General features: G+C 36.6%; 5 protein-coding genes across 5 annotated transcripts; 2 read left to right on the plus strand and 3 right to left on the minus strand.

The window, feature by feature from the left end:
* Positions 1 to 5,461: 5,461 nt before the first annotated feature.
* On the plus strand, positions 5,462 to 9,845 carry LOC106347808 (homeobox-leucine zipper protein HDG7-like). Its single transcript, XM_048768459.1, has 8 exons — positions 5,462 to 6,753; positions 6,847 to 6,964; positions 7,050 to 7,598; positions 7,680 to 7,781; positions 7,865 to 8,077; positions 8,477 to 8,639; positions 8,744 to 9,099; positions 9,173 to 9,845. Exons 1-8 carry the CDS (start codon positions 6,584 to 6,586, stop codon positions 9,548 to 9,550), a joined length of 2,049 nt encoding a protein of 682 aa, XP_048624416.1. The 5' UTR covers positions 5,462 to 6,583; the 3' UTR covers positions 9,551 to 9,845.
* Positions 9,611 to 11,193, minus strand: LOC106347809. Its single transcript, XM_013787409.3, has one exon. It carries the CDS (start codon positions 11,087 to 11,089, stop codon positions 9,764 to 9,766), a length of 1,326 nt encoding a protein of 441 aa, XP_013642863.1. The 5' UTR covers positions 11,090 to 11,193; the 3' UTR covers positions 9,611 to 9,763.
* A 12,174-nt stretch (positions 11,194 to 23,367) lies between these two features.
* LOC106347810 (protein phosphatase inhibitor 2) lies at positions 23,368 to 25,287 on the minus strand. The gene is made up of 4 exons (XM_013787410.3): positions 25,143 to 25,287; positions 24,486 to 24,598; positions 23,926 to 24,114; positions 23,368 to 23,825 (listed from the first exon to the last, which is right to left on the minus strand). The coding sequence occupies exons 1-4, from the start codon at positions 25,157 to 25,159 to the stop codon at positions 23,617 to 23,619; spliced, it is 528 nt and encodes a 175-aa protein (XP_013642864.1). The 5' UTR covers positions 25,160 to 25,287; the 3' UTR covers positions 23,368 to 23,616.
* Positions 25,288 to 25,300: 13 nt separating this feature from the next.
* On the plus strand, positions 25,301 to 27,194 carry LOC106350366 (ADP-ribosylation factor-related protein 1-like). The gene is made up of 7 exons (XM_048767124.1): positions 25,301 to 25,478; positions 25,901 to 26,006; positions 26,091 to 26,231; positions 26,312 to 26,420; positions 26,499 to 26,560; positions 26,640 to 26,743; positions 26,823 to 27,194. The coding sequence occupies exons 2-7, from the start codon at positions 25,914 to 25,916 to the stop codon at positions 26,929 to 26,931; spliced, it is 618 nt and encodes a 205-aa protein (XP_048623081.1). The 5' UTR covers positions 25,301 to 25,478; positions 25,901 to 25,913; the 3' UTR covers positions 26,932 to 27,194.
* LOC106347811 (putative uncharacterized protein DDB_G0287975) lies at positions 27,081 to 27,877 on the minus strand. Its single transcript, XM_013787411.3, has 3 exons — positions 27,674 to 27,877; positions 27,392 to 27,584; positions 27,081 to 27,301 (listed from the first exon to the last, which is right to left on the minus strand). Exons 1-3 carry the CDS (start codon positions 27,824 to 27,826, stop codon positions 27,291 to 27,293), a joined length of 357 nt encoding a protein of 118 aa, XP_013642865.1. The 5' UTR covers positions 27,827 to 27,877; the 3' UTR covers positions 27,081 to 27,290.
* Between the last annotated feature and the right edge of the window lie 95 nt (positions 27,878 to 27,972).

Here is a 27,972-nt window from a genome sequence, read left to right on the forward strand (position 1 = left end):
CGTTTTTACGAAAAATAAATCTTCGGAAAAGATTTATTCTTACGAAGAGCCCTGCGGAAGAAACACGAGACATCGCAGAAAAGCCCGAAAAAGGTCGCACGGTCGCTACGTAGCGACCAAGCTCGAGCCAAGCTCGGTCGCCACGTAGCGACCGAGCACATGTCCCGCTCGGTCGCTACGTAGCGACCGAGCTCTAGCCAAGCTCGGTCGCTACGTAGCGACCGAGCACAGGTCCCGCTCTGTCGCTACGTAGCGACCGAGCGTCCATCCCACTCGGTAGGTACATAGTGACCGAGCTCGAACCAAGCTCGGTCGCTACGTAGCGACCGAACATCCGTCCCGCTCGGTCGCTACATAACGCTCAAGCCAAGCCCGGTCGCTACGTAGCGACCCAGCGTCCGTCTCGCTCGGTCGCTACGTAGCGACCGAGCATCCGTCTCACTCGGTCGCTACGTAGCGACCGAGCTCGAGCCAAGCTCGAGCCAAGCTCAGTCGCTACGTAGCGACCGATCGTCCGTCTCGCTCGGTCCCTACGTAGCGACCGAGCTCGAGCCAAGCTCGGTCGTTACGTAGCGGCCGAGCGTCCATCCCGCTCCGTCGCTACGTAGCGACCGAGCTCGAGCCAAGATTGGTCACTACGTAGCGCCCGTCCCGCTCGGTCCCTACGTTGCGAACGAGCGTGCGTTCCGTTCAGTCGCTACGTAGCGACCGAGCTCTTCCGAAACGTCGATACGACACGAATACATGCATTCTCGTCTTCCCTTCGATGTTGTCTCCCAAAGACCGTAGCGAACCCATTTCAGGTTTTCCGCCATTCGAAGTCATCAATCAAACTTTACGATAAAAACCGCGGAAAGTTCTTTTTTATCGAAAGAAGTCGTAATAAACGCTTCAAGTCGAAAGACGGCCCAAAGGGACCTAAGCCATGACTCGAAGCCCACCTTACGATTTCTTAACCAGCAGCCCGTAAACCGTGGGACGGTTTACGCTTGGTTCGCAAGGAAAGATAAATGTCAAGTTTCCGCAGATAAATACGAAATTTTGAAGATAATTACGAAGATCGGAAAAAATGGAATATCTCCATTTTTAGGCTATGACGCCTTAAGGGCAGAAGGGGAAAAGCGTAAACCGACCTAGGAGCGAGTATATAAGGAGTCCTAGGCAAGAGGCATGAGGGACAAATTTTTAGACTCAGAACTCTCGGCACTTAGAAACTCTGAGGCATTATTCTCGACATGCTATGTTTCCATGACTGGCACCCGATTACCAGACGAACGTGCACAAGCAGTTCAATCTCTTGGTTCACTCTTGAACTACGTTCGGCTTTATCCTCGAAAGGGGTACGTAGGCAGCCTTTCATAAGGTTCAGTCCGAAATCAATCAAAAACCTTTTCTGTATTTTCTTCGTCTTTTGTTATCGAGCTGTGAGTCAACTAGGTTTGAGCTTTTAGACCGCTAGAACTAGGTAACTCGTTGACAGCCTTTGCGGCCAAAGCTTTTATGATCTCTTGTAATGATCGCAACGCTCTCACGCGGACTCGAAATAAGATCTACTCTTTTCTCTAAACTCGTTTGTTATCTTTTCATGATTTCCGCATATATTTGGTCACTTGCCGTTGGCTCTCACAGATATCCGGGACCTCTGGGAAATTAGGATTTTCCTAGTTTCCTAATTTAAACGTAAATCGACAGTGCGAATTTTGGTTCCCACAACGAAGATATGCAAACATAAAACTTTTGCATGCAATACTAAGTATTACTATATGCTGAGCGACTGAAATGAGAAGACAACTCAAACTCTTTATCTCAACGCGTTAACCATGACCATAGCGGTGATTCTAGTAAAATCCAAAAGTCCAATAAACAACATATAAGGCTAAGATTGAGACAACCAAAGGACTGACATAAAATGTCATCAGCAACATCATGCTTGAAAACCTTAACATGACACAGAACTAGGAAGGTCCCACGAATTCTGATTGAAAACAGGTCTTACAATCCTTAAATCCAAAACGAGCTATGAATTGTTGATCCCTTCAAAAAGGTATGTATGCACCCTTCATAAAGTGCAGCCCCAAGAAGGTATGTATGCAGCCTGCAAAACGCGAATTAAGTATTCATTATAAAAATAAATTTGATTTCTAATTGTACTAATATCTTTATTTTCTATTAAATTTTTTTATCAAAACAACAATATTTTTTTGATAAAAACGCACTATTTTTTCTATGAAATCCGCACTTGTCCCGCAAAAACCGCATGAACCGCAGTTGCACCGTACCGCTCTCTAATTCCGCACCGCTTATATTATCAAAACCGCTGTTACCATTCGGACCCTTAGTTCTAGGTGTTTTTTGGTCTAGCAAACCTACGATAGACTTGTTTCTGCTAAGCTTTATTTCTTTACTACTTGTATTTTATTTACTAGACGAACTTTGCGAAAGTAGTTTGTTCTCTTTCAAATCTGTGTAAATTGAACTACATTCGGCATGATCTTTGAAAGAGGTACATAAGCAGTTTTTCATAGGGTCCAGTCTCAAATCTATAAAACTCTTTTACATGTTTATCTTTTTTTATTTGTGTGTTTGCCGTGATTATCGCAGAAACTCCGGTTTCCCAAAAAGTTACGTTTTCTATTACAAATTTTGATTTTGCGAGTTGCAGCTCTCCCAACATGCAGAAGTTGATGTGCTTATATGGGTAATGCAGAATATGCTACATCACTCAAATGTTAGAACTTTGGTACATATTATTACGAGTTATATCAGTGATTTAAGATTCCGTTGAATAGCAAAACTTCTCAACAGAATTAAAGAAATTATTGAGAATAAGAGGACGCTTCATAATTTCTCTATCAGCTACATTCCTTGGGCAAATAACTCAGCAGCAAATTCGTTAGTAAAAATGAATAGATCTTTTCATAGAAAGCTTTGTTTTATTGATTTTTTTGTTCCGATTTGGTTACACATGCTACTTAAAATTTAAGTAACATAATAGTCTTCGGATGAAAGAAAATACACAATTTAAGGAAAAAAAAAACTGTTTTTGTATGTAATCCATGTAAATTTTTCATTTTACAATCTCAAATGATCTCCAATAAATTCTCTGATCGCCAAAAGAGTTATAAAAATAAACAAAACTTTAAACCCTTAATATCATGACAATTCCAAAAATTAAACCATATTTGATATTGAAAACAACTAAATTTAGTGTTTTGTTGTTCTAATATGTTTTTTTAATTCCATTCATAACACTAAAATTTACACTAAAATATTTTATATTAGAAAAAAATATTTTCAGTTACACAAAGGATACCCCACCATATGACTACACATCTGAACAAACTAATATGCCGAGAAGTACAAATTTTATCCTTCATATGACAACATCCTCGAACTATTGTGTGTTATGTCGCTAACACCATCAATATCTGATAGTTTTCTAAAAAATGTGTCGGATTTGGAATCTTCGAACAACTGATGAAAGTCTTGACAATCAAACTCTTAGAAACAAAACATAATGCACATATAAAAATCAATAAGCAAAATAAACAAATAAATTAATCATTCAAATTCAATTATATACAATCGAGAACATGTGAAAGATATGTCAAAACTTCATTAGAAGTTGCCGGTTTCCAAATTTAATATGTTTTTACCTCCTAGAATGATATTGTAGTGCTAGTAACATAACACATAGCAGTTCATGGATGTTATAATGTAAAGCATATAATTCGTTTAGTTTTCAATACAATACTTTTGTCCATATGTGTAGCCCATGTTACCTAGATCTCTACCTCTCCCTTCTCACAACGGTCATGAAGCTGAAGTAGAATAAGCAGTTGATAATCAAATGGAACAGAATGAGGCAGATCAGAATGAGGGAGGTCAAGAACATGAAGAAGTTCAGCAAGCTGAAGCCCCAGTACTCCCTGTTAACATTCACCCTATGCAAACCAGAGGGAAGGCTGGTATTCAGCGACCTAACACTTGCTATGCACTACTCACCTCGAAGTATACAGCTAAAGTTCCTAAGAACATTGCAGAGGCAATGGCACATCCTGGCTGGAACGAGTCTGTGTCAGATGAAATAGGAACAATACATATGTTGGATACATGGGACTTGGTACCAGCATCAGAAGACATGCATATTCTCAGTAGCAGATGGTTATTCACGATCAAGTTTTGGCCAGATGGTACTGTAAGAAAACTGAAATCTCGCTTGGTAGTAAAGGGGTATGAGCAAGAAGAGGGGTTAGACTACTTAGAGACGTTCAGTCCAGTGGCCGCACTACAACAATACTCTTGGTGTTGAACATAGCAGTCTCTGAAGGATGGAGTTTGAGGCAACTTGATGTTACGAATGCATTCTTACATGGAGAACTGGATGAACCGGTTTACATGTACCAACCTCCTGGATTTGTTGATCAAGAGAAGCCTAATCACGTCTGCAAGTTAACAAAAGCGTTATATGGGCTTAAACAAGCCCCCAGGGCATGGTTCAATACCTTTAGCCACTTTCTCATTGATTTTGGCTTCACTTGCAGTAAGGCAGATCCGTCTCTCTTCACTTATCATAAGGATGATCAGACACTGATGTTGCTTTTGTTTGTTGGCGATATCCTCTTAACTGGGAGCAGTGTAGCCCTCCTGGAAAGTCTACTACAAAAGTTAAACAACAGATTCTCCATGAAAGATCTTGGTAGTCCTGACTATTTCCTTGGAATTGAGATCCAACGCCACTCTGAAGGATTATTTCTTCATCAACGAGCCTACGCTGAAGACATATTACATCAAGAAACCATTACCTCAACGTGTTGACATTGTAGATGACACTCCCTTCTCGGAACCTACATACTTCAGGAGTCTAGCGGGTAAGCTTCAATACCTTACCATAACTCGACCTGACATACAATATGCAGTCAACTATGTATGTCCGCGAATGCATCAGCCTACTGTTGGCTTATTGAAAAGAGTATTGCGGTATGTTAAGGGAACTCTACATTATGGCTTTCATATCAAGAAAGATTCACAGCTGCTTATGTCTTCATACTGCGACAGTGATTAGGCGGGATGTAAATACACTAGGCGATCAACAACTGGATTCTGCATCCTAGTTGGCCCTAACCTGGTCTCTTGGTCAGCTAAACGTCAACCAACCGTGTCCAGGTCCTCAACAGAAACAGAATACAGAGCTCTTGGATCCTCAGCTCAAGAGATCACTTGGATCTCGACTCTTCAACGTGACCTCGGGGTATCTCAAGATCAAGCTACCGTTCTCATGTGTGATAACCTATCAGCGGTCTACTTGAGTGCCAATCCAGCACTACACAACAGATCAAAACACTTTGATACCGACTACAACTACATCAGAGAACAAGTTGCTTTGGGACTGATAGAAACTCGCCACATTCCAGCCTCTCAACAGTTGGCAGACATTTTTACAAAGTCACTGCCAAAAAGATCCTACACTGAACTAAGGAGCAAACTTGGTGTAGATACCTTCTTCTCCACAAGTTTGAGGGGGAATGAGAGTGATACAGACATGGGTCGAACGAAGGAGATTGAGATGAAGGCCCATCACGCTGAAACCCAACAAGAGAACCCTCTGTCTCCACAACGGTCACCTAAAGAAAGTAGAAAAACGACAAAACAAGTAAAGTGTACAACACAGGAGCTGAGACTCCAATACCGTTTCGATCCTATCCAGTCTATGTGTGATGTATAGCTCCCTTTCCAGCTGTGTGTCCACCTGTAGTAATAAGGATGCCAGATTATTCCAATGGGTCCTTATATAGCTAAATCATTGTAAACGTTTGAGGTTAAGTTGAAAGTATACAGTTTTCACAATATCTCTGTCTAATTCTTTCACTTTCATAAAAATGTTAATAACTCTTTTAGTCGGTTTTTTTGTCCGAAAATGTTTATAGCTTAAATTGATCGTATCTTCAAATTTATTTTATATATTTTATGTTACAGTAACTGATAGGTTAATAAAATAGTATATAAACTGGTGCGGAGTCAAAATAGATCTTTTTAGGCTTTTAGCTCGGGACATTTGCAAAAGTTGCCGTTTTTTTGTTTTTTTTTATTTTTTTAAAACAGCTTTGTTTCCATTTTGTCAAAATCTTGAGGGAAAATGACAAAATAAGTAACCAAATTGGTCAAATCTGAAGATATTCTTCGAAGAAAGAAGATGAAAAGGTCAAAGTTATAGCCTGATTTCTTGGGACCTTCTGAGTGAGACAAAAAAGGGACAAGTCATATGATATAACAAAGGAGACACCTTTCTCTTTCATTTTGCTGATCTCACTCTTACGTTAAGAAGACAACTTTTCTTGTCTAGTCACCAGAAAATCTTGAAAGGTACGAAACTTGATGAATATACTACACTGACAAGAGCTTTCGTGTAGTGTGTGAATGTGATGATGAGTTTCGATGGTTTGAATAGTACAAACAGTGATAATACAAAATATATGTCGATTCTTGCACTATCTTATCTTATGTCCTGCCATTGGTGACTTCTTTTTCAGTCTATAACTTATTGTTTTGGTCCTTTTTATCTTCTGTTGCAGAGAGTGAAAAAATGAATGGTGATTTTGATATTTCTAAAGGAGATGATGAGTTTGAGAGTGATAGCTTCGAAGCAATGTCTGGCGATGATGATGATAAACATGAACAACGCCCTAAAAAGAAGAAGAAGAAGATGTCAAAGTACCGTAGACACACTTCTTACCAGATTCAAGAACTCGAATCGTAAAAAGACTCTGTTTCTTCAGATATTTTATCGGTTATATGTTGATGATATAAACTAAACTATGTGTTTTGTTTGCTAATGTTGTGTTGTAGTTTCTTCAAAGTGTGTCCTCATCCTAATGAGAAGCAAAGGCTTGAACTTGGAAGCAAACTTTCTTTGGAGGGTAAGCAAATCAAGTTTTGGTTTCAGAACAGAAGAACACAAATGAAGGTACTAGAAAACTTGTGATTTATTATGGAACAAGAAGTTTTATTTTTTACAGAAAGAGTTTTTCATTTTTTTTCATTTTGACCAGACGCAACTAGAGAGGCATGAGAATGCGATTCTCAGACAAGAGAATGAAAAACTGCGTGTGGAAAACGGTATCCTTAAAGAAGCAATGAGAAGTCCTCCTACATGCAACAACTGTGGTGGAGCAGCTACACCTGGTGAGGTCTCACATGAGCAGCAGCAGCTTAGGATGGAGAACGCTAAGCTTAAGTACGAGCTCGACAAGCTTTGCGCTTTAGCAAACAGATTCATTGGCGGTTCTATCTCACTCGAGCAGCCTTCAAACGGTGGGGTTGCCTCACAGGATTTGTCTTTAGGACATGGTTTCACCAGAGGTAGTTCGACCTTTATGGATATTGCCGCGGTGGCTATGGATGAGGTGATAAGGCTAGCTGAAGTGGATAATCCTTTATGGACAAAATGTTCAAAGAGCGAGAGGGATTCAATGAAGCACGACCAGTATACAAGCATTTTTGCGGGAAGTAAGCATCCAGGTTTTGCAGCTGAAGGTTCAAGAGAAACTGGTTTAGTTCTCATCAATAGCTTGACTCTAGTGGAAACTCTAATGGACACGGTATGAGAAACTTGTATGCATGTCAATACACAAAAACACACGCTCACTAATAAACATATCTTGCTTTTGGGGTTTTTACAGAACCAATGGGCAGAGATGTTTGAGTGTATTGTAGCTGTTGCATCAACCGTTGAAGTGATATCTAACGGTAGTGGTGGATCTAGAAACGGCGCTCTTCAGTTGGTATGTTCGTCAATAACCATAAACGTTTATATTTTTTTGATTCATTGGTGATGACTCATGATGATTCTTTTTGTTTGGGACAGATGCAAGCAGAGTTTCAAGTGATGTCTCCATTGGTTCCAATCAGACAAGTAAAGTTTCTTAGGTATTGCAAGCAACATGGAGATGGTTTATGGGCGGTAGTGGATGTTTCTTATGATGTAAACAGAGAAAGTCAGGACTTGAAGTCTTTTGGTGGCTTAAAGAGGCTTCCCTCAGGATGCATCATACAAGACATAGGCAATGGTTGCTCCAAGGTAACTTGTTAATTTTCTTTCAACTTTTTCTAAGGTGTGAGAGTTAGTTGTAACTTGGATTTGTGTGAGTTTCTTTATTGAATTGTTTATATCAAAGATTAACAAATGAGTCGACAGTGAGCCTGAGAACCTGAAGCCTTTGTGTATATCTTATCATAAGAATCTTCTTTTTATTAAAATAAAATATCAACTCTGATCAAAGGCTTCATTTTTCAAGGCAAGCCTGGTTCTCGTCTGGGCTAGTTCTAGGCTACTATATAATTAATACAAAATATCTTGGGTCCGTTATTCATCTTGGGATTAATGAATCGGCTATGTAACTTTCCTTAGTAAAATGGGTTACTTTGTTATTAATTATTAGTTACTACATTTGGTTTAACACTTATACGAATTCAACAGGTGACGTGGACTGAACATTCAGAGTATGAAGGGAGTCATATCCATCCTCTTTACCAACAATTGCTCGGTTCTTCGGTTGGGTTAGGTGCAACCAAATGGCTTGCAACTCTGCAGAGACGATGTGAAAGCTACACAACCCTTTCGTCTTCTCCAGACCAAACAGGTTTTTCTTTCCCTCTCTCTGCTTTTTGAATCTTGAAATGTTCTGAGACTTTATAGAAAGAGTCATAGTAAGAAAGGATTGTTTTCTTTGATGTTTTCTGATAGATTTGTCACTTGCTGGCACCAAGAGCACACTAACACTCGCACAGCGTATGAGGAGCAACTTCTATTCAGGCATAACTGCATCGCCCATTCACAAATGGGAGAAGCTTGTCGCTGAGAACGTAGGGCAGGACACAAGGATACTGACCAGGAAGAGCCTTCAGCCTTCTGGCGTTGTCTTAAGCGCTGCAACGTCTATGTGGCTACCGGTGACTCAGCAGAGACTGTTTGAGTTTCTGTGTGATGGTAAATGCAGAAACCAGTGGGATATTTTGTGTAATGGTGCTTCAATGGAAAACATGCTTCTCATCCCACAAAGGCAAAGTGAAGGAAGATGCATCTCTCTTCTTCAACCTGCCGTGAGTCTTTAATCTAATGTTAATCTCACTACATAAGTACTTGAGTACTAATTAGACCACTTCTAATTTGCAGGGAAAGCATCAAAATGAGAGCAGTATGCTAATCCTGCAAGAGACATGGAGTGATGCTTCTGGTGCGCTTGTGGTTTATGCGCCCGTCGATGTGCCATCTATGAACATGGTAATGAGCGGTGGAGACTCAGCTAACGTTGCACTTCTTCCATCGGGGTTCTCTATATCGCCTGATGGGTCATCATGGTCGGATCAGATCGATACCAATGGACGTTTGGTGAACCATGAAAGCAAAGGATGTCTCCTGACAGTAGGGTTTCAGATCTTAGTGAACAGCGTACCGACCACAAAACTCAACATGGAATCTGTTCAAACTGTGAACAACCTCATCGCTTGCACCATTCACAAGATCAAAGCCGCTCTTAGTATACCTGCTTAGCTAAATTTCTAGAGACTTATTCTTGTTTCTCTTTCTGGAATATTTTGTGAGAGAGTAGAAGACAATAGAAATTCAGTAAACTTTGAGACAAGTAGTAAGTAGAACAAACAAACAAACAAACAAACAAATGGGCCAAAGTCGTGCAAAACTGATTCTTTGTTTTGTTACTGGCATTTTCCTCCGAATACATGAAAAAGATTCAGAAATTCCATCTCAAGAAACATATAAGACACCACGCCGATAGAAAACAAGACTTGCAGAAGCAAAAGCCGACCAAACAAAAAGAACCCACCAAGACATCAACAAACCAACTTGTCCCACGAACTCGCTGCAAGGCAAAGAACCACATACCAGTTGAGAAACAGCAAAGGAGCGTAGATCAATCTGAGACAATCCGAGGAAAATGATCACAAGAACGGACGGCGCCACAAACTGCAAAGCAACGAGGCACAAGTAGTGGTTATGAAGAAACATCTTCGCCCTGCTAAACTCCAAATCAGGAGTCTTACTCCCATGTAATCGCTGATACCAAGATAACACCGCTTCGTTCAAAAACATCTGAAGGTTAGGACGAACCGCCATAGCCTGTAGCAAACCGGACAGCAACAAACACAGAACACGAAACCTGCCGAAATCACTAGTCGAGAAGCCTACATTACCAACCAACCCACCAGCATTGCCGCTTCTCTTCACTAGAATCTCAGCCAAAGGATGGATCCAAAGCAACGAAGTGAAAACGGATACAATGTAGTTCACATAAAGAATCATTCTACCGAACCATCCACAAGATATGATCGAGAGATTACTCCTAATCTGATCAGTTCCAACCCAAAACGACCTCGCACTTCTCCCCGCAGGCATGTAGAGGAACCCAGCGATGCACGCCATGGAGAAGGAGATGAGTATACAGCAGAAGGCATCAACGGAGCCTAACTGAAAGTCAAACCCTTTAGGGAAGACACCAGCACTGATTATAATCCCGAAGACAAACCCTAACGCCCCGAAGATCAAGCTAAGTTTCTTCTCAGATCGCTTGGACGCAGATCTCTCGATCGAGATCTTAGCTAACGCAACGAAGACTTTGCACAAGGCGATGAATCCGAGAACAAGAGGGAACAAAAGGCCCTTATCATCTACGGAGAAGTACTTCTGGAGAAGGAAGGAGGAGAGAGATAGGAAGGATACAACGAAGAGGGAGTTGTACTCGGTGAAGTACATGCGGGATCTGAGGTGGTCTTCGTCGAGTTTGATTCGGAAGATCTGAGCGTTGGTTTCGTCGAATTCGGATTTGTCCTTGGATCTGTTTCTTCTTCTGAGTTCATTGTTGGGTTTGGGATCGTCTGTGTTTGAAGGACGTCGGATCGCGGCTCTGACTCCACTTCCGGCGCTGTTCTGGCCGAGATTCTCCGGTTGGATGTAGGTGCAGAGGCCGTAGAGGAAGATGATCGGGATTCTGAGGAAGTAGAGGATTAGGGTTAAGGAGAGGGATAGTAGGGTTTGGAGGATGAGGTTCCTGTAGGTCCCGAAGAGGTCGAGCATTGTTCTTTCCTGCTCTGCTCTGCTCTGCTCTGCTCGATCTCCTCTTTGATCTTTTTTTTTAAGTTACTCTCAGATGTAAACTAAAACGGTCTCTGCGAGTGTAATTTGGGAATAGGTGCCCAGTATGGAGAAGTTAAGTCGTTAATGGGCTATTAAATTGTCAAACTGGAAACCCATTCTTTTTAGCCTGGCCCAATATTCAAACCAATCAAACCTATCGTATTAACTATTAAGAAGGCGGAGGAGATAGGTTTTCAGCATTATGACCTAAACCCAGTTCGGATTTTGGCACTCTATGGATATGAGCAGTGCCGGTCCGGACCGAAAGGCCGCCTAAACCATATTTAAAAAATGGTGTCCCTAATATATTGTTAAATTTTTAATACATTTAAATATTAAATTATAATAGTATATAACTTTTTATTTTATTTTACAATCTATGTCTCTACCATCTTATATATACAAATAATCTTATCTTCAGTTTGTTTAATTATTTTCAAAAATCTGCATAAATACCTGAAATCAGAAAAATATAAGTGATTGAAAGACAATTATAATGTACACAGAAAGAGAAAAAAAATGCAATTTTAATTATCAATTCAAACTAACATTAACTTTAATGTGCATAATTTTATCTACTTTAATATTTTTCGGAAACATAACTTTATGATAATGTTATATTTGTTCAAATTCCATAAATCCTAATACAAATTATAAAAATTCTAATAAATGAATAAAGAACAAATAAAAAAAAAAGAAGAGGAAAAATTTAACATGAAATACTGGAAGATGCAACAATTCCAGTGAGCATCAACAATCAAATAATCATAGAGGATACAATTTTTTCAGAGAAAAGAAAAGAATCTGCTTGAGAAGAATTGAAAAAAGACCTGCAGCTGTAGGTTTTTTTCCAAGATAGTGTCTCTTTTATACTTTACATTTAATGTGTATATATAAACAAACTAAATTACTTAAATGACAGAAACTGAAATCTTGTAAAACAAAACCAACGTGTCATAACTCTTGACCCGTTGTTGTTATCAAATGATTGAATATATATATACATTTTAGCCCAAGCTGGAATCGAACGTGTTGTAACTTAGTCTGAAGCTCATTTATATTGTCCGCTAAAGCCACTAGACTAAAGAGACAATTGTGTTCAAAAAAAAAAAAAAAAAAAAAAAAAAAAAAAAAAAAGACTAAAGAGAATTAAGAATTTTGGCGCCCATAATTTATTTATTTATTTTGGCGCTCAAAGCCTTTGCTTTAGCTCAAGGCCGTGCCTGGATATGAGCTTTCTTTATTTTATCTAACTTATGTCACGAATTGTTTGATATTTGTGTTATTTACATTTTTAGAGCTATTATCGATTAATTTGTAATTCAACACAAATTTGTAATTCAACTGATGTGTCTTCTATCTGTGTAGTTACACCAGTATATTTAAAGTGTAATGGAATTTCTTCATAAAAGTTATAATTTTTTTTTATGTTGGACAGGTGCTAGGTTTCTTCTACTTCTCTAGTGTTTAATAATGTGTAATGAAAATGTGCATTTTACTAACAATATTTTTCGGGTAAGTGGATATACATAAATAGTTATGGTAGCAGACTGATAATATATTTGAATGGGGCGAACATAAATTCCGTATAGGTCAATTGCATCAAGATACGATATTTTATCATTTTAAGTTTCTCGCGGATAAACATTTTGTCATTAGATCGTTATACCTTGTCAGAGAAGCAAGTGCATGGATAGTCAATGGTTTGATTTTCATATTCTTGTAAACACAATTGTTTTTAGCAGCTTCGGACAGTATTGAAGATGATTGCATGACATGACGGGTGGTGGTTCTTGACGATTACGCCACTCTGGAGATGATATTTCCTTGAATGCCATGAGGGAGTTCTTCGAGGGTTGATATTTACTGATATGCATTCATTTTGTAAGCTATATGGTGGAAGAGATAGTTGTATTTTTGTGTGGGATATTTTGATTTATATATTGGGAAAATGCCATTTAATTATACGTTAACTCGTGGGCATGAGTTGTTATTAAAACGATATACCGACTAAGGTAATTTACTGGTTATGTTTGTAACGTTAGTCTGCCATTAATTTTTTTGGGTCTTAACTATAACCCTTGTATATTGGTAACGGATTGTAAATATATTTTTTGAAGGTTTACATGGAGTTGCCTTAATCCGCATGATATAGCAATACATTATACTGTCATTATTTTTTAAATAGTTTTAATTTTTTAATTTGTTTGTTTTTACTTTTGATTTTATAAATTAACTAGGGGGTGTCCACGCTTCGCGCAAAATATTATTTTATTGTTGTTAAGTATGATGTTTTTGGATGATGTAATTATGTGGTCACTATTTATTTGTGAAGAGTATGATTTAGTATTTTATTGTGCTATGCTGTATTAGGTTATAGGTTAATATATTATGTGTTTATCTTTTTAGTAAAGTGTTGTTGTGTGTATAGTAGTATTTGTTAGTGATGAGTTGAACTTCTGGTGTAAAGAATATTAAATTTCAATAAATTTGCATTTAAGCTTTTGTTAATTCTAACATTTACGGTTTCAGCGTCAAAATTGTATTTCATATTTTTATATTTTGATCATCATTCTTTTTTTTTTTTAACAGCGTCGAACATTATTCTCCTAAGATGTTTTTTTTTCGTCTCCGCATATTTTGACTTGAGCCGTCACCATCTATGTATTTTGTTAACATTTCCGGTGTGGGTGTTTCTTACCATCACTGGAAAAAGACTCACCTTCGTTTCTCTTGTTTTTCCTCGTCTTCTTCTCTTGTGAGATTATCTGAGATTTGTTGTAGATCAGGTTTATGAGTTCTTAGTTGTGCGGTTGTTTCTCATGATGTTGTACGCTGTTGTGGTCAATATTTGTCCTATTCTTCCTAAGATTTGGCTAATGTTAGGAACTACATCTCCTTGGGTTGGGTCAGAGTTTGGCTGTCTTTTATGTTGTCTTCCTCGTAGTTGGCTTGTCGTTGATAGTCCATGCTCGTCTTGGTTTTCAAGATCTGGTTTTTGGTGATCTGCTTTTATGTTCTCTTAATAACTCGAGGATGACTCCATAGTTTACTTATTTTGTGTAGTCTCCTTTTCTCTCTTTGTTTTCTCATCTTGTTGCACTTTTCATCGCTGGTTGCGTCTCTGGTGGCTCTCCATTTCGCTATGTTTGCCACTCCATGTTTGGATAGTGTTTTCCTTCATGTATGTTTTGTGGGCTTGGAAGATTATTTCTTGTCTCAAACTTGATCTTTGGTTTCTATGTGGTTGGCTTCCATTCTCCCTCCTTTAGGTTGTTTTTCTTCTTCTCATGCTTCCCCTGGTATAGGTGTTTGGAGTTAGTCTCTTGGAGCTTTCGTCTCTTCAATTCAGAGCTTTTTGGTTCTTCATTGGCATGACGCCTTGTATGTGGTTGTTTTGTTTGTGAACTGTTTCTTACCTCTTAGCTGGTGGTTGTGCTTTAGGCATGTGTTTTCCAGCTTCGGGATAACTTTGGTCTTCCGGTGATTATTTTTCCTCTGATCCGTTTTTTTGGTTTTTTAGGGTTGGTGTTTGATCGCATTCATTTGTGTTCCACAGTTTGCTGATTTTGTGTAGTCTCTTTTTCTCTCTTTGTTCTCTCATCTCGTTACACTTTTCATCGACGGTTGTATCCCTCGTGGCTTTCCATTTCGCCATGTTTGCCACTCCAGGGTTGGATAGTGTTTTCCTTCGTGTATGTTTTGTGGGTTTGGAAGATTATTTCTTGTCTCGAACTTGAGCTTTGGTTTCTATGTGGTTGGCTTCCATTCTCCCTCCCTTAGGTTATTTTTCTTCTTCTCATGCTTGCCTTGGTATAGGTATGTGGTTGTTTTGTTTGTGAGGTGGTTCTTACCTCTTAGTTGTGGTTGTGCTTTAGGCATGTGTTTTCCTGCTTCGTGGTGACTTTGGTCTTCCGTTGATTATTGTTCTTCTGATCAATTTTTTTTTTTGGATTGGTGCTTGATCGCGTTCATATGTGTTTCATACCTTTTTTGAGTTAGTGTTACTATAGTATTTTGCTTTTTCTTTGTGATGCGGGAGATTTAGGTTCAGAGACGTTTGTACCATGGACGCTACTTGAGAGGGCGGGGGTACAGAGACATACTGTACTAGCGACGCTACGTATTATATATCCATATGAGGAGATGTGGGGTGTATGGACTAGCTATATGCTATCATCGCATTGTTTGGTTTGTGTGATGCGCTAGGCGTCGTGTGTGTTCATGTTAGAGCTAAACTTCCATAGTGGGAGTTCTATTTACTCAAGTCAGTGGTTTGCGTGTTTAGCATCCAATACCTAACGGAGTAACTCCCCTGTTGCTCACCCCTCTTTCTTCCCTTGCAGGTGAGCTTGATGAGTAGTTGGATATCTGGACGGTTTGGTGTCTTTGGGATCATTGTATTTTATTTCGATTTTAATTAACTTTTCGATTTAAGGTACTTGGTTTTTAAATTATAAACTCGTTTTTATTTGGAAATTATTTGATTAAAAGGTTCGACATTTTATTTGATTTTATAAATCGGTTTAATTCGATATTTTACCGTAAGTAACACGCCGTTCTCCATATAGGAGGTGACGGGTTTTACAATTTGGTATCAGAGCGGGGTTCCGTCCCGGCTCTGACCCGGGACAGCGATTTATGGGACTCGGATTTCAGCGGTTTTCAATGTTTGTTGGGGATTGGGAATTTCAAAATAAAAGTGACACCCTTCTGTCCAGAATCATTCGTTTAGTAGTTAGCGTTTCTGACTTTTTCTTTTGGTGTGGATGAAAATCAAGTTTCTGTTTGTTTCCTTTTGTTTTCATCTCGTGTTCTTCTCTCCTTCGTATTCGTTGAAGTTTTTCTCGGGTTCCGTCCCGAATTCCGATTAAGTGGGGAAGAATTGTAACGACTGTGACCCAATGTGGGAAAGCCCATTTGTTTTTATTAATTAAAACCCAAAACCCTTCTTTTTATTTTGTCCCACATTGGAAGTTTAGAAAACCTACCTCCCTTCCCTTCTCTTATATAAGAAACTCTACCCTTTCTCTTTATTCTCATCAAGTCAAAGTATTTCTTTGCGTGTGACGAGTTGTTGTTGAATTATTCGACGACCAGTCACTAGTGAATTTTCCGGTGGGATTTCCGGGTGAGCTTCCGGCGGGATTTCTGGACGAGCTTCCGGCGGATTTTTCTAGTAAGTTTGTCGCCTCCTTACTTCTAGTTACAGAAATCTATTTTAGAAAGGTTGTTATTTTAGGAAAGTTTCTACTTTAGGAAAGTTTCTATTTTAGGAAAGTTTCCATTTTAGGAAAGGTTCCATTTTAGGAAAAGTTTCCATTTTAGGAAACTTTATTTTTGGAGAATCTGAGCCTAAGTCGTTGATTGTCGTGTTGCAGTTGACCTCAGTTGACAGCATCTTCCGTTGTTTATTTCCTGCCAGTGGCTAAGGTGAGGGTCTATTCCGTAAATCCCGTACCAGTGTAGAATTCTCTCTATCGTAGTTTAGATTTCGAATCATGATCCGTCTGTATGAATTGAGTCTGTTTGAGTCTTGATTGTTAGCCAGTTCGTTCATTGTAAACTGGAACTAGGGGTCTAGAGGATTCAACCTTTGATTGGATTGTGTGATGTTAAGAGATGCAATATATATATGTATGTATACATAGTTATTAGTAGGGACTATGTGCGCGGACGGGGGCTCAGAGATGTCTGGGCTAGCGACGCTACTTTGATTGTGCGGGCAGGGGTTCAGAGACGTCTGGACTTGCGATGCTACTGGTGCGGGCGTGTGGTGCAGAGACGTTTGTACCATGGACGCTACTTGAGAGGGCGGGGGTACAGAGACATACTGTACTAGCGACGCTACGTATTATATATCCATATGAGGAGATGTGGGGTGTATGGACTAGCTATATGCTATCATCGCATTGTTTGGTTTGTGTGATGCGCTAGGCGTCGTGTGTGTTCATGTTAGAGCTAAACTTCCATAGTGGGAGTTCTATTTACTCAAGTCAGTGGTTTGCGTGTTTAGCATCCCATACCTCACGGAGTAACTCCCCTGTTGCTCACCCCTCTTTCTTCCCTTGCAGGTGAGCTTGATGAGTAGTTGGATATCTGGACGGTTTGGTGTCTTTGGGATCATTGTATTTTATTTCGATTTTAATTAACTTTTCGATTTAAGGTACTTGGTTTTTAAATTATAAACTCGTTTTTATTTGGAAATTATTTGATTAAAAGGTTCGACATTTTATTTGATTTTATAAATCGGTTTAATTCGATATTTTACCGTAAGTAACACGCCGTTCTCCATATAGGAGGTGACGGGTTTTACACAAGCTATCAACCATACCAAAGTCAAAGTACAGTCACACTATCCTAAAAAAAATACAAGTTATTAAAGCAATAAGCGTTGCTCTTAGAGTTTAACGATACCATTGAGTGTAAGTTGTCTCAAATGTGTTTTCAGACCCAGCGACGTCGTGGAGTGGACGACCATTAGGAAGAAGAAGAAGATTATGTTGTATTTTGTATATCCATGGATATCTCAGTGTTGGGTTGGTGAGTTCACTAAGATGTACTTAGATGTTACTGTGACATATGTTTATTGTGAGTGAATCTTAGTGGTCTTTGACATGGTTGGAATGAAATACAAGAGTAGGCAGAAACTAATACTTGCCATTTTGGCATCTCCTTTGTCATCCCTATCTTCATCTTCATATTTCTCATGATTTTCTCTCAGGTCCTTTACTTATTATCTGACTTTTCTGCTAATTATCATTCTCCACAAATAAATATTTGTAATTCTCTCGGCAGTGAAGGAATGATGCTACTCCCATCTTCTTGACACAAGTATCAGAGATCAAACGAAATACTAAAGCTATCATACAAATACTGGACGCCATCGTTCAACTTTTTAGCAAACATATTAATACTTTTTCTAATGATTGATTTATAACCTTTCCAAAACTATGTAATTTCCAAAATATGGTCTCAGTTAGCTTTGACACTCAAAGTCGTTAGTTGTTATAGTTGAAGAAAAAGAGGGACATTGTAACCAACATAGATGAGTAAGTCTACAAAAGTTAATGTTGACTCTCTATCAACTTTATATATATATATAGAGAGAGAGATTTTAATTCTAAATAATTAAGTTTACATAAATTTAATTTAAAGAAATATAAAATAGTATTTGTCATTTTTAATTATAAAAAACTAGGTGTAGAAATATATTTAATTTTCTTATTTTCAAGGTTTGTTTTAATGTATGATAAATAATTTTGGTGAATAAATATTGTTTAATCTAAAGTTATAGTAAATTTTTATTTTTACATGTTATATATATAAAGAAAATTATTTAAATAATAATAAAATCTAATACATAAAACAAAAAGATTTTAAATAAAAATATACAATAAACTTCACTAAATATACAATAACTTAATTTTATGTGATAAATTTAATGTTAAAATTAATCAGTAATATTTATTTTGAGATTATTATATGTTATTTGGGGCATACAATTTATTTATTTTTTAAATATAATACCATATGAAATATTCAGTCAAATATGTTTCTAAATAGTAACAAATAATATTATGTTTTCATTATGCCTACCAAAATTTAAATAATATTCTTTTCTAATAGACCAACTATTCACTTTTCCATTATTTTAAAAGTGATTAAAATAAAAATTTTTCAAATTTATATAAGAGAAAATAATTATTTTTTCCGTATTGAACTTAACCATATTAATAAGAGACTCCATTAGAATAAGAATATAACAAATTTTAAAAACTGTAAAACATTTACAATTAAAAATTCTTTTATTTTTATGATAAAACATACTTATGATTTTTAATAAGAATATCAAAAACAAAATCATGTTTATGTTTTTAATTTAGATGCATACGAAGATGTGACAAAATTCTTACTAAATAAAAAACATAATAGAAATTAATGATAATATTATTTTCTAAAAAAACAAAATGATAATAATAAAAATAACTACATCAAAAAAATATATTTGATGCTAAATAAAAAATGTCACAAATATAAATAAACACTAAATATTAAACAAAAAAGTAAAATCATCCGCGCGAAGTGCGGTCATACCACTCGTATCTATCTATAATAATAAAGGAGAACATGCTCCCTTCTCATGCTGCCACCTCAGCAGTTGATGTTCCTTAGCATGACACGTGTCGTATTCTTCAAATCTACTATTCGCCAAACGTTTCAATGTCTAAGAAAAAAGATGGCTTTAATTCTTTGCAATCCACTGGGCCGTCTGTTTGCAATTTAGATATACAAAAGGCCAAAATATTACAAGATTTGTGCACCTATCTTCTAATCTACTTTATCGACGGGAAAAAGAGCAGCTTTCACTGTTGATTGATATTAAGGATCAGCCTTGACTGTTGATTTATATAACACTTCCAATCAACCAACGGCTTGAAGTGTTATATAAATCAACAGTCAAAGCTGATCCTTAATATCAATCAACAGTGAAGGCTGCTCCTTTTCGCGTCAATAAAGTAGATTAGAAGATAGATGCACAAATCTTGTGATATTGGGGCTTTTTGTATAACTAAATTGCAAACAGGCGGCCCAGTGGATTGCAAAGAATCAAAGTCATCTTTTTCTTAGACATTGAAACATTTGGCGAATAGTAGATTTGAAGAATACGACACGTGTCATGCTAAGGAACATCAACTACTGAGGTGGCAGCATGAGAAGGGAGTATGTCCTCCTTTATTATTATAGATAGATTGTATGTAGAAATGGAGTATTATGTTTTTTATCATAATGGAGTATTATATTATTAAGAAGTATATAGAAATATAATATTATTGGTCATTAGGTAAAATTAAAAGCATATGGAAATAACAAAAAAAATTCTACCACGGCTCACGGATTTTATAAATGAAAAAAATTCAACAGTTTGTCAATACTGTAATGACAAAATATACTAAGAGCATCCCCAAAATAAACTCTATAACTTCAAATATAGAGTTTTTTGCTCTCAAAAAAGAAACTTCAAAACTTCAAATTTAGAGTTTTAGTATTTGAAGTTTCACTACTCAAAACCCTAAATTTGAAGTTTCATCTTTTTATTTGCATCTTGGTCCTTATAATTAATTATATCTCACATTTATGATTTTTAAGTATTTTCTCGTTCATAATTTAAATCCTTAAAACTTTTGTATACTTTAAATATTTCAAATTTATTTAAATTTAAATTTTACACATAATTGTTTTACTAAAATTAAAATAAGATTTATAATATTTTAAATGTAGAATTAGACAACAGGAATATTACAAAAGAAACTTAATAGAAACATTTTTAAGAAGATATATGAAGACATAATTATTACATAAATTTAAATATTACAACAACATTAATAATCTAGTAAATTTTCTCCGGCACTTCTAAAATATGTTCCAAACAAATTTTGTGTAACCGAAAATGGAGCATTAAAAATATAATTTTATGTAATAATATAGTATTTTGCTTGTAGTTTAATATTTAATTATGTATTTCTATTTATAATTTTATATTTTAATATAAGATTTTATTAATTAGTATTACTATAATATTTTTATATATGTGCTAGTTATCTATAAAATTTTTATAGATTTATATTAATTATGCAAATATAAGGAGCATAGTGTAAATTACAAATAATTTTGAAGTTAAATTTGAAGTTTTACTTTTGGACAAGAACATCTTGAAACATCGGATATAGAGTTTTGCAAACTCTATAATAGAGAGTTTTTTTGGAGATGCTCTGAGCGAAGAACACATAAAATGGGTAAAATACTAAATATCTGAGGTTTTGTTTTTTCATCATCATATATCAGATTCAACCAAAGGTACATCCTTTGAAAGCCTAACATATATATATATATATATGAAAGTATTTATACCAGTGTATATCCGTCATATATGTTAAGAAAACAAATGGGAAAATGTTTACGTAAAATTTCTTGATTGCTTAAGTGGTGTGAAAGAGATCACCGTCTCAAGATCCATGGAGTAGTCTGCATAGAGATCCCTACATGGCTACATGTCACAAAAGAATAATTATTAAGTTTGATTAGTTATATAATATAATCTATGATGAATGATTACATTTTTACTCAGCCATACTACATATATGAAATGTATAACTTTCAGTTTCATCAAAGACTTACAAAGAATGCTGAACTGCTTCTTAGGCTGAGGTCATCGTATGAATCAAATCAAAACATTTCTATCGAGTATGGATAAAAAGAGCTTGTGCTATCTAATAAGCTTCTCTCATTGCTTTTCTAAGCATTTTTCTAATTATGAGCCTCCTTTATATTCATCCAAATAATTTGAGTCCACCAGATCCGTTAATCTCTCTACAATGGGTTTAATGTATTTAATAAAAAAATAAACACACGAATATATAAACAGTAGAATATACGACGGCTAGGCAGACGTACCACTCTTGAGAAGCTTTTCATCCATAGTTATTCATAGCTAAACTTCTGACGCATACGTGCGTACTACAAAAAGCTCTAAAATCACCAAAATTTTCCAAGACGTACCTAAACCTGAAAATACTCTAAAAGAGATTCTAAGCACATATAATAGACTCTAAATATGACCTATACCATTATCTAAATGTGGTAAAATCCATGGTATATCAACTCTTCCAGATTTACTCTTTTGTTTGTCCTAATGCAAAACATAGAATAGTCTCTGAAAAGAGGTTTCAAAAGAAGATCGACAGAAATGAGAGGGACACGGAGAAACCCTAGAGAGAGCTACACACACATCGACCTCATTTCACTTCGCTTTAACTCTTTTCTCTTATCGATCTCGTTTGTAACATCGGATCTCGTTTCTCTTATTGTATTCAATCTTATTCATCAATAAAATTCATCTTTGCCTACTGGAATCTGATTACATCGTTGTGTTATAAAGATATTGTTGCCCACATCATATTTTCTTCCCTAGATTAAACCTTCGATCACTATCAAATACTTAGTGTAGATTTTAGGATCTACAGTGTCCTTTTGGTAATTTTATTAATATAATTACATTAATTATCTTTCCATATTTCACTCAGTTTAACCATCTATATTACTAAAATTGAAGTACATTTTGGAACTGTTTGGAAACATAGATAACAGTATAAATGAGAATTGTTTAGAAACATGTATAGAAGTATAAATAAAAATTGTTTGGAAACATGGATAGTAATATATAAAAAGATGTATAGTGTCATTTTAGTAATTTCATTAATATAATTACATTAATTGTCTTTCCATATTTCAATCAATTTAACCATTTTTATTAATTATATTACCTTAACAATACCTCACATCATTAATTATATTACCATAATAATAATAGTGCAGATTTTTATTTATTAGTTAATCAACATTAATTTTGTGCCAATTATAAAATCAAAAATGTAAAATAATTAGGTTTTGCATATGGTTGAAAGTTCGGTTTAGTTTATTTTACTAAACCTTTTTATTTTATTTTAGTTTCAACCGGTGAAAAATTACTTAGCCAAAAACATAATTCAAAGACATATTTTTGTGAATAAAATAATAAGTTAAATCAAAATAATAAAAATGTATTATATTTATTGTCACTTAAATTTTCACTCCATATAATTATTTTACTAAATAAAAAAACTCTTTCTATTTCACTTAATTTAGCCAAACATATAGAACAATTTTTTTATTAGTTTATAAAATCAGTTAGGCATGAACGTTGACTATCCATTTAGGTATTGTTTGTTCTTTTTGGGGTATCATTTTTTTTTTTTGAAATTAGGCTCCGCTTGAATATTATAAATTTATGTGTGGGTTTTAAGTTGGGTCCTTCTAGGTTTAGATGATTTTTCTGATGTATAGAAACCTAAAAATATCTAAGCAACAAATGTATCTGAAACAGGTTCGGATATTTGAACCAAAAATAACTATATTATCTTATTCGGTCTAGGTCTTTTGAATACAATTAGTTATATTACGACACATCTAAAATATATACACTAATTATAAAAACAAATATCAATGTATAAAAATATAAAGCACTAATTATAAAAAAACAAATATCAATGTATAAAATATAAAGCGGATGCGCAGGTCAATCTCTTAGTTTTAATTAAAAGACAATAACACATCATTCATAGAGAAATTTTAAACGAAAACACAACCTTCAGAAATTGATAAAACAAAAAGTATTACGATGATACTGACGAATCAAAGTGATTTTAAAGCAATTGGACTCTCTTTCTTTTTGTTCAACAGCAATTGGCCTCTAAAATGCTATATAAAGACAAATAACTTAGAATGTTTTTTTGCTCTTTTTCTTTGTTGTTTTCTTTTTAGAAAGCTAAACATTAATGTAAACCCCAGCTTAATCAAGAAATCACTCCGTAAAACATGGAGGAGAGAGTACACATTTGACTGAGCAGAGGTTGATATCAACTCGAGGATCAAGCTGTCGTGGCTGCATCGACCTCTTTTTTAACGCCTTTAGTGTGACGTGAGGTAGTTGCCACTGTTTTACTGCCTTTTGCTCCATCATCTTCTTCCTCTTCTTCATAGAACGACCCTGAAGACCTCATTTCCTTCACCTTCCGAAACTCATCGTAATGTACTCTTCTGAGTTCGTTGAAACGTGCGTTTTTCTCACCATCCACATCTGTGTCATTTGCACAAAAACAGAAACATATGGAGATGAGATCAAACAAAAGAATAAAAACATGAAAGTTAATATTTTGTTTGGTTTCGAGGAGGAACACCTTCATCATCTTGATCCATTGGATCTGCTTCATCCTCCTCAGACGAGCTCCAGCCACCAGAACCAGACCCCTGGCTAGTATTCCTACTTGAGGAAGCTGCTGCCTCGTTGAGAACGTTCCTCAGTTCTTCCGTACGTTGCATATCATCAACGCATTCGTCAAACGACCTGCCTCTAGGAGACAGAGAACCTGGCACAATCAATCAGGAAACACCCACAAAGAGAAAAGACAAATGTTAAATTATGTTTCGCGGATTTAAAAATATCAGAACGATCTCGAGTTAAACATACACCTAGAAAGAAAAAATTTCAAATCAAGAAACCAATAGCGCAAGCACAAGTTTCCTCCAGAAAAGAGTAGTAATTGTTTAGCTTCCTAGATTCATATAATTGTCACTTACACATGCTTTAGATCTGATTAGGTTAAGTTGATGACAAGCATAAATACGCAAATTTGGCATAAGCATATGGATACTTAAAAGAGTAGCATAGTTCACAAATTGTGCACACACACACATATATAGACACAAACAGAAAGCAAAGAAAGAAAAGTAGAGAAACCATCATCATCGATCATAGGGTGGTAGGGTGTCTTAGGTTCAGTGATCTTCTGCCTAACAGGCTTGTTAGATTCAATTTCCACTATATTAGCTTCATCCCACTGCACACGCCCCCTGCCACAAAAATGAACATCTTTAATGCTGCAAACGAGAGACTAATATTCAGCAGAAAAACATTATACAAAGGTCATATCTTATTTAACAGAACAAGGCAGGAATATCTGAACGCCTATAACAGAAGACGAAAAAACTAACACAACTCTGAAATTAAGCTCACAGACGCTTATGCAAGGTAAGTTTCTGAATCAGCAAGCAATCAAGCATGGTTAGCTCTAATAAACACAAGCAAAAGAAGGAGAAACATACTTCATACTAAGCTGGTTGTACTCTATTTCCAGCTAATCAAGCGAATAAACAATCCAATCTGCTAACTTTTCAAGCTTAAATCATAAACCTCTTAAAGAGAATCGAGCAGTTCACACCATTTAGATTCAGAAAAGAGAGATTTATCACAGGAAACCACAAGGAGAAAGATTTGTAAGAAACCCTAGCTACCACTTATTAAATTAAAGATGGAATTGAAGAAGAGCAAAGAGAATGAAGTGCGAAACCGATCCATCCATCGAGCATAATAAATTCCAGAAAAGACGGAACTTACTTTTTTGAATCAGCCATCTTCTTCAACTTCAACTTCAACTTCTCGATCGCAAAGCAAAAGTTTTGAAGACTCCGGCGGGGGGTGTTGAAGACGCACAATTACCTAATAATCAAAAAGAGAAGCAGCCGTCCGTTTCTTTGACTTTTGACTATTATTGTTGCTCTTTAGATATCGCCACGTGTCACCCTTACAACTCGAGATGGAAACGCGTTGGAGTAAGGGTAGTTTTGGAATTCGGGATTCGAAGTTCTATCGAAGAAGACCAACAACAACACAGAGTTGAGTGCAAAACCAGATCTTTCTCTCCTTGTCCTTCTCCAGATCTTCCTCAGACATGTAAGGATCTTCTAATTTGCTTGTGTGGTTTTCAGATTCGAACGGGGAGAAGAATTCTGCTTTGCTGATTTTATCAATTTTAGGGAGCTTCTCTTTGTCCTGATCATGTTTCGATAATGCGACTGGGTGATAGTGTGATTCACCTTCTTTTTTTCTAGCGATCTACCCTTTTATTTTGTTTAGATTTGTGTTTGGACTCTGATCTAACTCTTCGTAATGATTGTGTCTGGTTTTGGTGGTTATTTGATGTCTCTTGCTACTTGGGGTAACTAGTGTAGCATTGTGTTTGTGTATTCTCTGACTTAGATCCATTTTCTTCTTGTGTTTATACTCTGATAAGGAAGCCAAGTTATGTTCTTGATTTCTCGGAGAATGATATGCTGATTCTTAGCTCCATTTTTCTATTTTTGGTTGGGTGAAAGATCAAAGGAAGTGATGTTTTCTCTAATGCATGGATTGTGGACTTACATGTTCAGCAAAACTGAGTTCCATGTCCTCATTCTTGGTATCGACAAAGCTGGCAAAACGGTATTTATTTTCTCCATTTTTTGTATCTCATCTTTCAAAAAAGGCTCATCTCTAATGCACATTTCTCGTATTTGGACTGTGTAGACGTTCCTGGAGAAGTTGAAAACGATATACTCAATCTCAGAAGGTCTCCCACATGATCGGATTGTTCCTACTGTTGGCCTTAATATTGGTCGTATTGAAGTCGCCAATGCTAAAATCGTCTTTTGGGACCTTGGAGGTCAGGTTAGTTGGAAATATTCAATCCCTTCAGTTTTGTCTTTGTAATCTAATAATAACCATGCCTTTTTTCTCCCTTATGGCAGCCTGGTTTGCGTTCGATTTGGGAGAAGTATTATGAAGAAGCACACGCATTGATATATTTGATCGACGCAGCTTGCCCATCCCGCTTTGAAGACTCAAAATCCGCTCTAGGTGAGTTTGCACATTCAAGTTGACTTCAAACAGCAATTATGAAGCTAATGTTAAAATATAAGTTTGCCTTTCCACCAGAAAAAGCACTGCGGCACGAGGATTTGCAAGGAGCGCCTCTTTTGATATTGGCAAACAAGCAAGTAAGAAACTGCATTGCCTCCTTTTGTTTGCTTAATATGTTGTTTCTGATAAGTCTTGAATCTGGTAACCGATGAGCAGGATCTCCCAAATGCTGTCTCAGCTGAGGAGCTAGACCGATACCTGGATCTAAAGAAACTAGACGAAAGGGTGTACATGTTTGAAGCAGCTTCTGGATATGATGGGTGAGTAAAAACTGACTTTAGCTACGCACAGGAACCTTGTAGCTCTGTTAGAGATGCTTAAATGTTATTGTTTGAGCAGGCGAGGAATCAAAGAGAGTATAGAATGGCTGGTGGGAGTGATGGAGAGAAGCAAAAGAACGGAAGCATTAAGAGCCCGTGCAGGATATGTTCCTGTCCCAACTTCCTAGACTTGGAAAGGAGCGCTCACAAACTCAATTCTCAAACCAACTAAACTGTTTTCTGTGAGAAACATTTGTAGATAAAAAAAAAAAAAAAAAAAAAAGGAATGGACCAGAATCGTGCAATGTTTTGTGTTAGCAGCAGATCACATGATAAGTAGGGCTAGTAATATCATTATTATATTGCCTTTACATCCTTGCTAATGCTATGATTCAGATTGAGACTTAAGGTAATAACTTCCCAAAAAGTAATAAATTTCCTTGAAAACAAAGAACAGAGTACATCAGTTTATCTCTTCCGTAGCTTACAAGACAGGAAACAGGCAGAACTAAGAAGCAATCCAGAGGTATCACTTTGCACTTGCAGCCTAATTTGTTCCTGAATCAAACAAGTAACTCAGAAATGTCAGAGCAAGTTTGAGGCTTAAAGTTTCAGAAAGCAAACAAGAACAGAAGAGAGAGGTTATACCTGAAAAGAGAGGCTTAGGTCTGGTCTTAAACAAGATCTTTGACCTTATAATCCCGACAACTTCCAGTTCCGTTTCTTTCTTTGAAGAACCATCTGTACCCTTTTGAAGCTTCTTCAAAACCAACAATGGTTTCTTCAGAGTCACCTTGGAGCCCGTGAGTTCATGGTAACCCACCGTGAACGTGTAGGTTTCCTGCAACCATCAACAGGATCTTCAATCTCCGGCTATTTCACAGTTCCGATTCGAGAAAATGCGAACTGAATTAAAAGACAAAAAAAAACCTGGGAGGAATCGGAGTGACAGAGATGACCGATCTCGAGATTCTGAACAGAACCTTGGAACGAAGACTGAGTTTCCACGACGCCTTGGAGTTCTACGATCATCCACTCGCTACACTCCTCTTCTCCACACCCACACTTCACTCGAATCTCCATCTTCTCCTCCCTTCTCCTTCTTCTTCTTCTTCTATACTGTTATATTACATTTTTGTATATATATATATGTTGTATTATAAACATTTTGGCGGCAAAACACTAGATCTTTCGCGGGCTTCTTTGTCCGTTTTAGTCTTTTAGATGAC

The sequence above is a fragment of the Brassica napus genome, chromosome C9, assembly GCF_020379485.1.
Source record: "Brassica napus cultivar Da-Ae chromosome C9, Da-Ae, whole genome shotgun sequence".
NCBI classification, from domain to species: domain Eukaryota; kingdom Viridiplantae; phylum Streptophyta; class Magnoliopsida; order Brassicales; family Brassicaceae; genus Brassica; species Brassica napus.

Excerpts from the sequence above, each read along its gene's own strand:
- LOC106347808 (XM_048768459.1), top strand. The coding sequence starts at position 6,584 with ATGAATGGTGATTTTGATATTTCTAAAGGAGATGATGAGTTTGAGAGT. Across the intron at positions 6,965-7,049 it reads ACAGAAGAACACAAATGAAG|ACGCAACTAGAGAGGCATGA; the intron begins GTACTAGAAAAC and ends CATTTTGACCAG. Across the intron at positions 9,100-9,172 it reads TCTCTCTTCTTCAACCTGCC|GGAAAGCATCAAAATGAGAG; the intron begins GTGAGTCTTTAA and ends TCTAATTTGCAG.
- LOC106347809 (XM_013787409.3), bottom strand. The coding sequence starts at position 11,089 with ATGCTCGACCTCTTCGGGACCTACAGGAACCTCATCCTCCAAACCCTA.
- LOC106347810 (XM_013787410.3), bottom strand. Across the intron at positions 24,115-24,485 it reads CCCTATGATCGATGATGATG|GTTCTCTGTCTCCTAGAGGC; the intron begins GTTTCTCTACTT and ends TGATTGTGCCAG. Across the intron at positions 23,826-23,925 it reads AATGGATCAAGATGATGAAG|ATGTGGATGGTGAGAAAAAC; the intron begins GTGTTCCTCCTC and ends CAAATGACACAG.
- LOC106350366 (XM_048767124.1), top strand. The coding sequence starts at position 25,914 with ATGTTTTCTCTAATGCATGGATTGTGGACTTACATGTTCAGCAAAACT. Across the intron at positions 26,232-26,311 it reads TTTGGGACCTTGGAGGTCAG|CCTGGTTTGCGTTCGATTTG; the intron begins GTTAGTTGGAAA and ends CCCTTATGGCAG. Across the intron at positions 26,421-26,498 it reads AGACTCAAAATCCGCTCTAG|AAAAAGCACTGCGGCACGAG; the intron begins GTGAGTTTGCAC and ends CCTTTCCACCAG.
- LOC106347811 (XM_013787411.3), bottom strand. The coding sequence starts at position 27,826 with ATGGAGATTCGAGTGAAGTGTGGGTGTGGAGAAGAGGAGTGTAGCGAG. Across the intron at positions 27,585-27,673 it reads GTCACTCCGATTCCTCCCAG|GAAACCTACACGTTCACGGT; the intron begins GTTTTTTTTTGT and ends TGATGGTTGCAG.